At 23.7% G+C, this 15,182-nt stretch overlaps 3 protein-coding genes across 3 annotated transcripts; 2 read left to right on the top strand and 1 right to left on the bottom strand.

Moving 5' to 3' along the window:
• Positions 1-3,720: 3,720 nt before the first annotated feature.
• LOC112684726 (zinc finger BED domain-containing protein 1) lies at positions 3,721-6,890 on the top strand. Its single transcript, XM_025556376.1, has 7 exons — positions 3,721-4,196; positions 4,341-4,852; positions 4,952-5,257; positions 5,318-5,542; positions 5,619-6,109; positions 6,172-6,386; positions 6,489-6,890. Exons 1-7 carry the CDS (start codon positions 4,115-4,117, stop codon positions 6,833-6,835), a joined length of 2,178 nt encoding a protein of 725 aa, XP_025412161.1. The 5' UTR covers positions 3,721-4,114; the 3' UTR covers positions 6,836-6,890.
• Positions 6,891-8,458: 1,568 nt separating this feature from the next.
• On the top strand, positions 8,459-11,768 carry LOC112685245 (putative RNA polymerase II subunit B1 CTD phosphatase RPAP2 homolog). Its single transcript, XM_025557079.1, has 5 exons — positions 8,459-8,630; positions 8,717-8,825; positions 10,318-10,476; positions 11,400-11,524; positions 11,610-11,768. Exons 1-5 carry the CDS (start codon positions 8,557-8,559, stop codon positions 11,701-11,703), a joined length of 561 nt encoding a protein of 186 aa, XP_025412864.1. The 5' UTR covers positions 8,459-8,556; the 3' UTR covers positions 11,704-11,768.
• Positions 11,769-11,778: 10 nt separating this feature from the next.
• Positions 11,779-14,348, bottom strand: LOC112685237 (39S ribosomal protein L38, mitochondrial). Its single transcript, XM_025557072.1, has 7 exons — positions 14,178-14,348; positions 13,942-14,097; positions 13,007-13,212; positions 12,827-12,945; positions 12,562-12,720; positions 12,075-12,299; positions 11,779-12,016 (listed from the first exon to the last, which is right to left on the bottom strand). Exons 1-7 carry the CDS (start codon positions 14,311-14,313, stop codon positions 11,815-11,817), a joined length of 1,203 nt encoding a protein of 400 aa, XP_025412857.1. The 5' UTR covers positions 14,314-14,348; the 3' UTR covers positions 11,779-11,814.
• Positions 14,349-15,182: the final 834 nt, after the last annotated feature.

Here is a 15,182-nt window from a genome sequence, read left to right as displayed (position 1 = left end):
TGGTTTCTGGACTTTCATCATAATCATTTGTATGTTTTTGTCATGTAAAGGTTATTATCTTAATGCAATAGACATCCATTTTAATTCTGAATTAAATTTATATTAATAAAAATAAAGGTATTTTAATTATAACTACAAAATTTGACTTGCTTAGTATAAGATTATCAAATAGTGTCTATTGTATTAAAATCTTATATTGAAGAAAATGCATTTATTAAATCAATTTATTGTTGCATAAATATGTATTCTTGTAATTTTTTAAATATGATTATATTTACATCTGATATATGTTCTACAAAGTGTAAATTATAGCTAATTATATAAAATGTATAATTATCTTTCTACTTTTTTTAAACTAATATTACATTGTGGCTCTAAATTATGATGGAAATATTGTTGAAAATATGAATAATGATTATTTTGTTATTGTTTATTCCTTATTGGAATTAGGGGTCTTCAACAATACTTCATTGAATATAAATATCATTTGTCTCAAGCTATTGAATTTTTCTAAAATCATAATTTCAATTTCTATTTATTGTTTTAATTTATCATTATTATAGTGGATATTGGAAATTTAAGGAAATTATTGGATATATTGTTATTTTATAACAATTTTTAATTATTTTTTTATAAATATAAAAATGCTGAATATTGTTATTAATAAAATATTGTAAATTTAATATAACAATCAAATTTGAAATTAAAAGTCTAAAATTTTCCTTGGTGTTCCTAGAATTTAAAAAGCTATATTGGGGGGGAGGGAAATATAGGGATTCAAAAGTGAACAATGTAATAAAATAATAATGTAAATTAATGATTACTTAGAATTGGTGATCTTGTGATAATTTCTGATCACTTTTATTATTTAATTTATTAATTTATTAAACTTGAATTTAATTAACTATTAACTATTGTTTTATTAGAAACCAATCTATTTTTGTTCTAACACTTTATGACCATATCAAATATATTGCAATATTTTATTGACTATGGATTTAAAGTAATGGATATTGATATTGATATTTCCGAAGACCCTACTTTGTTATAGATATTTTTGTTAATTTCTTGTAAATTTGCTATAAAATAATATGCAGTGTTACAGTGTTATATAATATCAAGAACCACATCAAGGCTAGTTAAAAGTAAGTTTAAATAAAATACATAGCAAAAGTCGTCTTTCATTTCAGATGATATTCTTTTGTCATATTATTAATTTCATTTTAGGAAAGTTATAAGATTACTAAAATATGTGTATGGATTAAACTGCTTTGGTTTTAAAAAAATTTAATTTTTAATTTAAAACAGTAAATACATGGTTATACAATGACTTTCTAATGTTAGAAAAAATGATTGGATTCAAACTTTTTTGTAATATTTTATTTATATTAAAAAATTATCCTTTTCCTTTTAAAACATAAAATATTTGTCTTATTATTTGTTAGTTTATTAAAATGAACACTTAATACAAAATTTTCTGTATACTATTTTATGCATACACAAGATCTGCTTGTATTCAATGTAATTGCAGGTCAGAACAAATTCTAAGATTAACTTAATGTTCTGTCTTACAAATCATGTACAAAATGGTAATAATTATTATGTATACCTAAGTTGTTTATATTTAATGTGTATTTTTTTTCTTTTATACATCTGGATTTTATTTATTATATGCTAGGTGCATTGATTTATCAAACATTTCCTATTGTACATATTTGTTTTAATAATATAATAATTTAGACTGTTATTTATTCATTTAACCATTATTGTTTAAATTTAATTACTGTCATTCTGATATTCTTCTATCATATTAATAGAAGTAAGGAAGGTCGATATGAATTTTAAAATTATTAATTTTACATTTCTATACATAATATTGTGGATTTTGTATTTTTTACATTCAGACGAAATAGTTTTCATAATGCAACGTTATAAAGAGGTTATTTCTGAGTAAAATTGCAATTTTTTTTTCTTTTTTGAATTAGCAAAATACCCTAAAATAATAATTCAATGTTTAATGTTATGTTAACCTATAATTATTTTACAGGTTTCATTATTGTTATAATATACATCCCTCTAATTTTTATATGAAGGTTTATAAATTATTTTATAGTGAAAGAACATAGATTAAATTAATATTAAAAGATATTAAAATTAGTTTTTGTTTTTCTTAAGTATTTTGAATCTGAAAATTATGTTAAAATAATAAATTATGTTTTCAATTAGAGTATTTTAAAAATAATTAATAAATAAGTAATAGTCCATACCTTACCCATATTGTTTTTAAAAAAAATGAATTTCTTTTTTATTCTTAAATTATGTTTTAAAGTGCACTAATGTATTATTATTTAGTTTTCAAATTTTTGGTTTTAAATAGAACATTAGTACACTATATATTTTTTTCATTCATGTTATAAAAATTTTAAAATTGTTATTATCTTATTATGAAGTGATAGTAATAACTAATTATTTAATATAGCTTAAAAAAAAAATCATCAATATTTACATTAGTTATTAATTATTTCATACTACTACAAAGGTAAGTAGTAATATATTATTAATATTTGGACTTTATTTTGCAAGTTATTGTAAATTTGTCCTTGCATAAATGTTATTATTTCTTCTTAAATAGCTATTAATTAGTCTTATTAATTATGTAACTAATCAATAGTTAAAAAAATGATTATTAAATGTATAGCCTGATACGATGATATTTAAAATTGACTATAAAGTGAGTCCCATGGAATCAATGCCATCTGTAAAAAGATTTAAAAAAAAACTCAAATTAGCTACCAATGTTATGGTTCGCAATATATAACCATTGATTATAAATACTATTATAGTATAACTAAGATTTTCCTATGAAGAATTGTAAAAGGTTAGGCTCAAATTTATTTTAATAATTATTACAAACCAAGAATTATTGCATTAATTTATAATATTATATTAAATTTAAAATAAAAGGAATATTATTGTATTTTTTTTTTTTTGAGATTATTCATAGAATTCATATTTTGAAAGTTAAATGGTTGTACATACCAATAATATATAATCTGAGAGATACTTCAACATATTTAGTAGTTACTCGTTTATAGTTTTGTACACTAAAAAATATTTTGGATAGGGTTTTAAATTGAACATTTTTATTTTTATATAATTTATATATCACTTTTACTCAATAAAAACATGTTATGATTTTTCTGAATTTCAAGAGCGGTTGAACATCTAAAACAACCTTTCTTTTGTGTACGTGCCTGCTCCTTTATAAATTATAATCATTTCAAAACCATGAAAATCTTTTTTAAATTAGATTATTAAATGTACTTAATGGTTTTGCATATGTCCAATTTATTATGTTCTTATAAAATATTTTATTCTATTCGTTTTATATTATCCTACGATTTGTGTAGATATTCTTAATAAAAGAATAAAAATATCAATTGAGTAAAACGTATCTACATATATAACTATTTATTTCTGACTGTTAGGGACTGATTTAGTTGCTTGTGTCAGAAATAATTTGGGAACTCTATTGATAATCGACGACTATCTTAATATTGGTATTAATATCTCATTATAAATGCACGATATTTATAAAAGTTGACGTTATAAACTCACAGAACTTATAATATATTATATTCGTCATAAATATTTTGCATTGTTATTATTCTGTTTCAGAAATCAGAAATAAATAATAGATCAATGTAATTGTAAAAATCTGCTCATAACACAATCTATCATAAAATTAACATTTAATTTGTTGGTGGACACACCATTACCTTGTCCATTGTAAAAAGAAACACGTCCGTTATTAATAATTTAAAGATAAATCTTATCTTATTTTATTCGCATGCTCTGCTGTATTGATTATGTGGCTACACTGAAATATCATCCATTTTTAAAGTGTGGAAACGATATCTTGCATACAAACATGGAACATCGATCGATTTTTGTTTGTCTCCAGTGTTGAATGTTATGATTTTTCCGTTGTGTTACCTGTGTTGATTTCTTTTGTCTCACCAGAAAATTGATTTCGATAAAAACAATAATTATCGCATTATCGATTGTCAACATATTGTAAATTTTGGAGGCAAACTGCAAGTACGAATACGTAATGAATCGAAATAATAAAATTTCAATTGACTTAAAGCCATTCTTACAAACCACATCACAAACTCCTACTGTAGCATCTAATAGTAAGCTCTATATATGAATTTTTTTGAAATGAAACAATTTTTATTCTATGGGAGTGTTTAAATATTTAGATTATTTTACTAAACAAATATAAACTATTACTTCATCATATTATTTCAAAGTGTTCATTATTGATTATTTTTCAGATGGCAAAAAAAGAAAAACCAAACGACCTTACACAAAAACACAACCCGATCGTTCTAATGTGGAAACTGTTAGTTATCAAAAATTAGTTGTGCCAAAGCGTATGCATAGTCCTTATTGGAAATATTTTGGTTTTCCTGCATCAGAAGTTGGTGTTATACTCACACAAGATCATATCATATGCATGCTTTGTAAAAAACAATTTGCTTACAAAAGTAATACTACAAATTTGAAAGTACATTTGCAAAGTAGGCATAAAACTGAATTGATGGTATTGGAAATGGGTTCATCAAAAGATTGTAGTCTTAAAAAAAGACATGTCAAAAATGAACTTATGTTGTTGGCTACATCAGAAGGCCAAGTAGATATTAATAAGTCTAACAATAAGGTAAAACAACAGGATGTGTATGTACAAGGAGAAATCAGTGAAAACTTTGATGGAGAAAATGTTACCAATGTTAATGAACAAACCCCTCCTCCGATGTCAGTATTTTATCAAGATATTGATAATTCAGTGAGTATGATATATATGTCTTATTTTCAATTTTTAAAATTGTTGAATCATTTTTATGAAATCAAATTATACTTTAAAAATCTAATCTTCGTTTTATAGTCATGTGATATGATCAGTAAAGTTGTGTCTGATGCAATTACTGAATTTGTGATTACTGATCTTCATTTACCAGATATTGTTGAAGGCAAAGGTTTTCAGCGCCTAATTGCTACATTGAGATCACCATGTGAAATCCCAGGAAAATATAAATTAGAACAAGATATAATACCTAGAATTTATGAAACTACTCGAGCTACTGTTCTTAATAGTATTGCAAACAGTTGTAGCACTTTTGCTTTGGGTATTGAAGAATGGACATGTTCCAGCTTAAATGACTATATTACAATTAGTGTTTTTTTTCAACAGGTAATTGAAATTGAGAACAATTTATGATATAAACTAATTTTTTTTTTTAATAATATATAGTTGGATAAAGAAGGCCTGTGTATTAAACAGCTAGCAACAATTTTATGCAATCCTAACAGAACTCCTAATGAATGGTGTGGAATTTTGGGTTCATTATTTGTTAATTGGAATATTAATATTAATCAAGTAAAAACAGTTATCAAAGCATTTACAAATAATAATTTAGATGCAGCATTACGTACTCAAGGTTTTATTCTCATTCCCTGCCTTGTTTATGAACTACAAGTTCGTATTTTAAATTGAGACTACTTTTATATATATATTCTAATTACTTAAAAGCATCTATGTAATTTTTTTATAGAATTTATGTACAAAATTATGCTTTGAAACTGAAGAAGTATTAGATGTTTTAACCAAATGCAGAACAGTCTCAGCTAAATTACACCATCATAATGCTTTAACATCAGTCACTGTTCAAGATAATGTTGTTCAAGTTTTTAATTCATTTCTCAGTCGAGAGTACCCTCAAATTTGGACTACAACATATCACTATTTAGAACGTTTTGTTCAACGAAAAGATACCATAAAAACATTATGCAGTACTTTGGATATTGGATTTTTTCCACATGAGTTATTGACTGATAAAGATTGGTCAGTGATTGAAGATGTAGTTACAACTCTTGAACCTTTGAAAGTTACTGTTACTACTCTTAGTGAAGAAAAAATACCATTAATATCATTATTAAAACCTTTAATCAACCAATTAACAAGTCATCATTTAAAATCAAAACCCAGTGATTCATGTCTTGCTTCTAATTTAAAAAATGCTTTTGCCAACCAACTTAATTGGAAGTAAGAATAAAATGTATAGACTAATATTTAATATTTTTTACATAATTTATTTTAATTTTTAGATATAATAATATCGATGTACAAACATTTTTACATATATCTACATTATTAGATCCAAGATTTAAAGATTTTCCAATGATTGAAGGTGAAGAGCATCTTCCGACAATAAAACAAGAACTTGTAAAAATGGTTGAGAGTGAAGGATCTGTAACGTATGATGCTAAACCAAATACTTCTGAGATTGATACAAACATGCCCAAAAAAACTAGAGTATCAGGTTAGCCTATATAATTAAATTATTGATTTGTAATCATAATAATTCATATTTTAAAATTACAAAAAAAAAGTATTAAAAATTAAAAATTTGATGTTAATTTAGGTATTGGTTTTCTACTTGGAAGTGTTGCTAATGTTAGGAGTTCTCCTATTGTTAATAAAGAAAATATGTCACTTGAAGATAGACTTAATTTAGAAATTGCTCAATATGAATCTGAACAAACTCCTTGTCTAGAAGAATGTCCGCTTTTGTGGTGGTCACGGATGTCATCAAAATGTCAAAATTTAATAAGGCTTGCAAGAAAGCATTTTGTTTATGCCCTCAGTGGGTCATCTAGTAAATTACCACTTGAATTACAAACACTGTATTATATCAAAAGATCGCAAATAAATCAAGAGTTAATGGATAAAATGTTGTTCATCAATGCAAATATAGCAGAAAATAATTGATAGTAAAAAAAAAATATGATTTTTATTAATTATGTGTAATGTATTAATCTTGATTAATATATTTTTATGACCATTTATGTTGTTTTATTTCAGTTAAAAAAAACTTTATTTACAATCTATATAAATGAGCATAAGTAAATTATATACATTTATAATTTATGTATTTTATAGTTTTCATTAGAGGCCTTAATAATAATATAAATATTAGTTAATACGATAGAATAGATTTAACATTATCTGTTCCGTGTTGACATTTTATAGATTAATTAGACCATTGATTATAGAATTCTATTCTATAATCAATGATTAGACTGTCTATAATGGAGCTGTGACCCTAGTTGCACCGGGGGAATCGATTGTTAAGTTGGTCATCCCACCTTCAGGAAGACGAGTCACAGGTGGTGGGTATTTTTGTAGGAAAAATACAGCCATAGTTTAAAAAATCACATAATCTATAGGTATTCGAGTTTTTAAGTTTTCAGCCAATTTGTGTAGAATTTATGGAAATTAAGCAAGTATTTGAGGAGAGCGAAAAGAGCATTCACCCCCCATGGTTCGTATTTTTTTTAAATATAATACATTGATTTATTTAAAAAATGTGTATAAATAATTAAGAATATAAATTACTATTCTATCTTTATAATATGTTATCATTATAACAGGAACATGAGCTGTAGGTAATGAACTATAAATTATTTTTAAGATTGTATTGAAGAAAAATTAGTGTTTCCCCCCCCCCCCCCCCCTCACTATGGCTTCAACTCAAATACGCCCTTGACATTAAGTGCATTTCAATTAAAGATAAACAACTTATGCGAGTAGACCAGCTAGTCATACGTGAACTGGGAGGGTTAAGAGTGTGCAAAAAGTCTTCGGTATATCAACATAAAATAAAGTTCCCCCCCCCCCCCCGTAAAAATTGTCATAGTTACTCCATCACTTTACAATAATCGAATGACTTTAATAATCCATTTAATGGTACCAGAAATATTTATCAAAAGAAAATTAAATGAATTATTCGAAAAATTTTACTTTTTGCCCATTGGTTACTAAATTAAGAATTCGACTGTCCATCAGTATTGAATTATTAAATTATTTTATTTTTAATCATTGCTATTATAGCCAGTATCGATAATCGCCACACTAATTGGTATATTACGTATAAATATTTGGATTGAAAATGCATTTCTCGCTTATAGTTAATCATTTGATCATTTATACAACTAGTTCAAGCAGAAACTAGTTCATGAATCATTTGATTATATTGATTTCGTGTACTAACCATCCGATTATTTAATTTTCGACTACTAGTTATTCGATTATTCGATTAGTGTATGTAAATTAATATTTTATTATAATATGTATTATATGTAAATAAAATTTAATTTTAAAAAATAAATTATTTTATAATAATATGAGAAATTCGCATTCAAAGGAGTAAATGATAAGTGATAATGTTTACACTACACCGGTCATAACGGAAGACCAATAGCGAATTGGAAACAAGAATGTGGACAATGTAAAAAAATAGGGATTTTTTGTAGAAAAGGTCATACTGAGTTCTATTATCGGATACCTTTACTTCTCCTGGAGTATGATAAGAAATGTCACTTTTTTTTATATAAGATTATTATCTTATTATGTTAATTAATATCATCATATTAAACTAATTAATATTACCTAGTAAAAGCTTAAACAGACAATGATAGTGTTCTATTTCGATGTTTAATAATAATAATAACAATAATATGGAAAGTTTGAAACAACGCAACGTAAATTTAAAAAAAAAAATTCAGTAAGTTTCTAATAATTTTTTAAGATAACTAAAATATCTTATTAAAATTATTGTTAAATTTTGATTTGTTTTCTCTTCATTTTTAGAAAATCTAAATCACTTGATATCCTTAAAAAAAAGTATGAGAAGATAGCATTAAATATAGTGATTGAATTAATAGACGGTGGATTAGAAGAAGATATCATATTAGACAAAGTATACATTAGAATAATATAATTACTATTTCTATTATAAATATGATATTGATTATTAATATTAATTTTTGTTTTAAGTGATATAAAAAATTAATTAAAATATTAAAATGAATACAATAGATTATAATCTTATTAGAAAATCATTTGAGGCCAACAAATTTTTTCGTGATTGAGAGATTGAAAATTAAATTTTTGTTAAAAAACTAAAATTTAATGTATGTATATATAATTTCAAAACAAAAATATTTTTTTAAGTAAATTATACATACATTTTTATTTTATCATAAGTTAGATATAACATTTATAATTTAGAAAATAATTTGTGAGTTTTTTTTTTTTAATAGAGAAGGGTGGATTACTTTCTAGTTTTTATTGTGAATTCCAATAACTCAGCGTTCAAAACAGTGGTTGTTGAAAACTTCTAGTTTTTCCAAGTACAAGATTATCATTTTAATGTCTTGTATTTTGGTCTTATATGGGTCCGTTTCATTGAGATTTTACTTTATTGCTATATAGTAATATGTTATTAAAAAATTTTATTTTTCGGCTTGAAGAGATTTTTTATTTTTTTTTGTAATTATGTTATCATTTCTTGTTAATGGAGGTTCTACATTCAAGTAGTCTTATTATTATTTATTTGGAATAGGATTGTGGTTTAATTTGATTATTTTTTGATTTCGGTCTTATAGGGCAGTGCTTCTCAACCTTTTTTGTTGTATGATCCCTTAAATTTAATGTAAAACTGTCAAGACCATCCTCAATCAAAATCATTAATTATTTATTCTTAATGATATACTAAATTTACATTTATTATTTCATACAAATAAATTATTAAAATATATAGAAAACAAATGTTTTTTAATATATTTTTGAAATGTAATCCTATTATTGTATAAAACTTAAGATATATATAAATAAAAAATAATTGGTAATAACTATATAATGATATAAAAATATTCAGTAATAACGTTGATTTGATTTCAAACAAAGACTAGGTAAATAATAATAATAATAATAAAGCATATTTTCGCATAACATAATGTGTGATATTTAAAACTGAAATATGTAGGTTTGATTTAAAGACTGCTATGAATTGCATGATTTATGTTTGTTTTTTATAATTTTAAGTTGTAAATTTAGTTTTACAAATATATATTGATGTGAAAGGTATTAATATAAGCAAAGCCGATTTTTAAATTACAGGATACTCTTGCTATCGTCTTAACCAAAATTTAATGAATTCTTTTTCATTAAATTCGATTTTAAGAGTTTTAAACGAAATAAATATTTCACGGCCTCCCAGTTATATCACCACGGCCCCCAGGTTTTGAAGCACTGTTATAGGGGATCCATTATAAGTAGATTTTACTGTATATATATAATATTAAAAGATCAATTCTTATTTTTACCATTTAATTTTATAACATAATAAGTGTAATTTTTACTTTGGATTATGCAATATTGATTGTTTGTGCATAATTTATTATTACCAGTTACGATCAATTAATGTTTGCCACTATGAAGATATAGTAGAAGAAAGATTTATTTTAAAACAATGTGGATATATTTTCTGCAATCAACATTTGACATCTATACCAACGCAGCAGTATAAAATAATTAATAACAAAGTTTACGATATTACAGAACGGAAGGTAAATTTATTTTTATAAAGTTTTTTTAATATTTTTGTTTTACAATTAAAATATTTCATTTTTTTAATTATTTATTTTTTTAAAAGATGTAAGATATTTTAGGTTCTGAGGCAATAATATTCAAGTTAAATAACTAGTTAGGCTTGCCATATCATTAATTATTTGGTTACCATTTGTTAATCATTTGAGTACTAGTAGCAGAAAAGTAACTTATCTTGAGTTGGCTGACTAGTAAACCACTTTGCCACTATTATTTTTTTATAATTTTCATTAGTTTTTATCGAGTTTTAGACCTGTTATTCTTGAAGATTTATTATTTTTTACCAAAAAGTTAAACTTAATAAATCAAAAACTAATATACTTACATTTGAGGTATTATTTAAACTATTTTTCATATTTTTAAATACTTATTTTGAAAATATTTGTTTAATTATTTTGAATGGTAATTTCAATGTTTTTAATTTTTGTCTTTATTTAAATCTCCTATTATGTTATCACTCCAAACTTAAAATAAATTAAAAAATCTTATAGAATATATTATTGAAGAGTTTATTTACTGAAAATCGACAACAAAAATGTATTTTGATGTACTTGTTGAGAATTGGTTATTTTATAATTACTTGTTTAGAGGACACTCTCACATGTGTTGTTTTATTAACTTTAATAAAAGAATAAATATGCGATTTTCACTTAAATTTAAAACTAAATTAACGTATATATTATGACTCCTCACAAAAAAAAATTAGATTAATTTTTTTTTTCATGTGGATTTATAAAGATAAAACATTCTAAGAGATTGCCAAACAACTATTTAATAGCAATTAGCTGCTGGTTTTACTTAAAATTGTTTCAATTTTAGTTTCAAACAATTTCAAATTATAATAATTGTAATAATATATAAATAATTAACATTTTTTTTTTAGAAATTTTGCTCAGATATATGCTATAAAAGTTCAAAATATCTAAAAAGTCAACTTTTAACCAGTCCTTTATGGTTACGTGAGTCAGAAATAATACCTAAGTTTAAACTACTAAAGTCAGCACCAATGTTAGTTCATATTTTATTATTTAAATATAATCTCTAATAATATTGTTTGATTAATAATTTGTTTTTTGTTTTAAAATTTTTTCAGGAATGTCTTTAATCCAGAAATGAAACTTGGTAATTCAAGTTATTTTGACAATGAAAAGAAATTGGAAGAAAATCTATCAGGGTTGAAAATTTAAGTTTAAATAAAAAATTATACAAAATATATTGTAAACTAATTGTGTATCTACTGTAATTAAATTAAAACAATAATACAAATATGTAAATTTTTAACTTTATTTATAATATATTTAATAATCATTTATACGACCCCATCTTAGACGTTCTTTTTTCATCTCTAGTTTTAACCAAGATGGAGTACTTTTCTTAAATGGAACTGCACATGGATACTTGAGGGATGGTTCAGGTTTTTGAAACGGATGTGTTTTTTTAAGTTTTCTCAACAAAAATTCTTTTGCTATTTGTTTTTCATCTCGATATTTATCCATATACCTAACATATTAATAAGTATTAATAAATATTCTCATTAAACTAAGAAATAATATATTACAAATTGAATGGTTCTTTGAGGGGGAACCATTTCTGTGGTTTAATGTATGGAGAAGGAAAATCATATTCATAAATTGGTTCAGGCATCATGAGTTTATTGTGATAAAACTCTGTCAATGAATTATCCCAATCTGTTTGATAAAATGCTAATCCCGCAGGTGTTATGATATCTTGTTTAGATTGATAAAAATTAAAAGTACTAAATGTTCTTTTGTCCAGATCTATTCTATAAGAAAAAAATAATAATACTATTAGTATTTGACATATGCGACCATTAAAAAAAATATATTTTATTGTAACAATATGATATGATCTAAATGTTGTATGTTGATTTATATTTAAAGGAATATATGAGTTTTATTTAATATAAAAATAAATAAAAATAAATACTTTTGCATTTTTCCAAACCAAGAGAAATTATATACATTTAAATTATTTATTTATTTTTATCAATAATTTAAGAAAGAAATTAATAAATAATTACTAACTTTTCAGAAACTGACTTAATGAAAGAAAAATTTATTTCACAGGTTTGTTGGTAAAGAACGAAAATCATTCTTTGGTATCCTGTTCCTCTTGCAGGAAATGGTTGTAAATAACTAATAATAGTTTCACCTTTGGTTACATCTCCACCCGGTATATTTCCTCTATTAACAGATTAATATTAGTTATTACAATTATTGACTGTATATAATACTAAATTGATCACTTTAGTATTGTTGTTAAATTAAAAGAAACCTTAGATATACATACACTAGCCAATGGATATATTCAGAATTTTCTTTTTGTAAATGACCATCTGGATTTGTAAGCATTAATGTCCATAATGACTTTTCTGAGGCTTCAAACTCTACTTTAGGACTATTCACAGCCTATTAAAATTAAGTTATTTAAAAATACATTCAATGCAATTATTTAATATATTATTTTTGCCTCATAAGGTTTGATAATATTTCCTCGATAGACAGGAACTTCTTGGGAATCATGTTGATAATTTATATTCATTTGAATGTATGGTAAAAAATATGCATCTCCAAATAAATGTTCATAAACACCATAATATTCTGCTATTTTTTTAATATGCAATGGTGCATTTGTTTTTGACCAATCATTTGATATTTCTTCCAGTGATACAGGTACTAAATATAATAAAAACTCAAAATTATTCTTCAATAAATATAAAAATACTATATTAATACTAAAAAACAATCTTGTGTAAAAAGGTTGCTTTTTAAGGAATAAAAAAAATAAAATAAAAAGCGTTCTTAGTGTAAATTATAATTACAATTTAATTTGTACATTGTTGTATAAGGTATAAATAACTTCATATAGGATCAACATTTTTTAAGTTAAATTTCAAATAAATAGAAATAAAAGTAGTATGATTGATATATAAATAAAATATTAAATTGATCTTTTTTATTGTTTTAAAATAAAACAAAGGCTAAAAAGGATAAGTTATTTAATTGGAAAACTTCAGATAAAATATGTAAGACTAAAAAATAGTAATTTACATAATAATACAATAAATTAATACTAATATCTTATGAGAATATATAGTTATAAGTTATATAATATAAATAAATATTTAATTTAAAAAACAAACAGTTAAAACAAAATAAATTATTCCAATGCTGTTATTATAATTGTAAGTTTAATTAAATTGCACATTTAAATATGAATCTCGAAGAAAAATAAATTATGATTTTTAATATTATATCTGCAAAAAAATCTATATGTTTTTCAATTATATCAATACATCAACTTTTTTAATAATTCTTAAAAAAAACTTCTATTTTCATAATATAACTATCAACTATTTAAGAAGACTTATTATTGATAAATAATAATGTACCATAAATACTTACATTCGTTGTCTCTAGCTAATTTTTCAAGTTCTGCGTTGCATTTTATATTTTTTAAATATTCAATTCGCTTAGCAGTTTCTTTTTTTTTATCTTTAAGGGGCTGAGGCAATCCAATATCTACTTTAAAATGAATTTTTGGATCTTTGAAATTCATTTCTGAAACAAATTAAAAATAAATAATAAAAAATAAATCCTGAAGAAAATCATTAACATTATAGAACTTTATATTAACTAACCTTCTAGTCTTTCCTCTAACGTTTGGGCAGCAGTAATTGGTTTACCTAAATTCCTTCGTTGACTTCTGTGTCTTACACTCAGAAAAGTAAGCAATCGGTTTTGTTTTTTTAACAAACATGTTACCGAAAGAGACATGTTTAAAAATATGATGGTTCAAATTGTCATTAATTTTTATAAGTAAAATTGTTGTAATTGAGTTTTAAATAACATTAGAAGTTTTAATTCGATAATAAAAATACAATTATCATTAATATCGCGGGTAATCAAAATTGTTATCACTACTTAGAACTATTCACAATGAAGATTGTCTACACGGTGCTTGTACTGAAAGTTATGACACAATATATGAAATAATGTTTCATATATTTTGTCATTGATTATAAATATTATATAATTTATAATCAATTATACTGTGGTTATAAGATTTATTATTAGAAATAACTTATTAATTTATCATATAAGCATCCAAAAAAGTAGCCTCATTTAAAAAATATTGAAAAATAGGAGTAGGTTATATATATCATATATCTCATATACCGTATATGACGCTGTGACGTAGTTGTCGTACAAATTACATGTTTCCAATGCTCTTCTCCACAATCGATTTATGTATTCTACTATTGTCTGCAAGTCTTTAATATTTAATTTTAAATGTTATTGAAATTTATAAAAATGTTTATAAAGCTCCTAAAAATCTTATGAAACTAGGCGATTTCCTGTCATCTTCGGATGACTTTTTTGTTTATGCTATGAAAATATTTGTTAAATGTAATTAATAAAATCTTTCGGAGTAGTTCTCAATTCGTTTATCAAATATGTGTGTGAATATTCACTTTTTTTAACAACCATTGTTTACACCATAAGTTACGTTTTTTAACTATTTTATTTTTTAAACCCACTTTAATCCAAGAATCGGAGTATCATCTGTCGTAGCCATAGAATAATATTATATTTCTCTATATGTCATTCGACTATGACTCCACGATTTATTTCGAATGTACAGT

The sequence above is a fragment of the Sipha flava genome, unplaced genomic scaffold, assembly GCF_003268045.1.
Source record: "Sipha flava isolate LNK unplaced genomic scaffold, YSA_version1 106_pilon_pilon, whole genome shotgun sequence".
In the NCBI taxonomy this organism is placed as follows: Eukaryota; Metazoa; Arthropoda; class Insecta; order Hemiptera; family Aphididae; genus Sipha; species Sipha flava.
Note: the sequence above shows the minus strand (reverse complement) of the source record. Positions and strands in the feature narration are given on the sequence as shown.

Coding starts and splice junctions, on each gene's coding strand:
- LOC112684726 (XM_025556376.1), top strand. CDS start 4,115: ATGAATCGAAATAATAAAATTTCAATTGACTTAAAGCCATTCTTACAA. Junction 5,543..5,618: donor GCCTTGTTTATGAACTACAA/GTTCGTATTTTA, acceptor ATTTTTTTATAG/AATTTATGTACAAAATTATG. Junction 6,387..6,488: donor CAAAAAAACTAGAGTATCAG/GTTAGCCTATAT, acceptor ATGTTAATTTAG/GTATTGGTTTTCTACTTGGA.
- LOC112685245 (XM_025557079.1), top strand. CDS start 8,557: ATGTTTAATAATAATAATAACAATAATATGGAAAGTTTGAAACAACGC. Junction 8,631..8,716: donor AATTTAAAAAAAAAAATTCA/GTAAGTTTCTAA, acceptor CTTCATTTTTAG/AAAATCTAAATCACTTGATA. Junction 10,477..11,399: donor ACGATATTACAGAACGGAAG/GTAAATTTATTT, acceptor TTTTTTTTTTAG/AAATTTTGCTCAGATATATG.
- LOC112685237 (XM_025557072.1), bottom strand. CDS start 14,313: ATGTCTCTTTCGGTAACATGTTTGTTAAAAAAACAAAACCGATTGCTT. Junction 14,098..14,177: donor GTTAGAGGAAAGACTAGAAG/GTTAGTTAATAT, acceptor AATTTGTTTCAG/AAATGAATTTCAAAGATCCA. Junction 13,213..13,941: donor ATTAGCTAGAGACAACGAAT/GTAAGTATTTAT, acceptor TATTATATTTAG/TACCTGTATCACTGGAAGAA.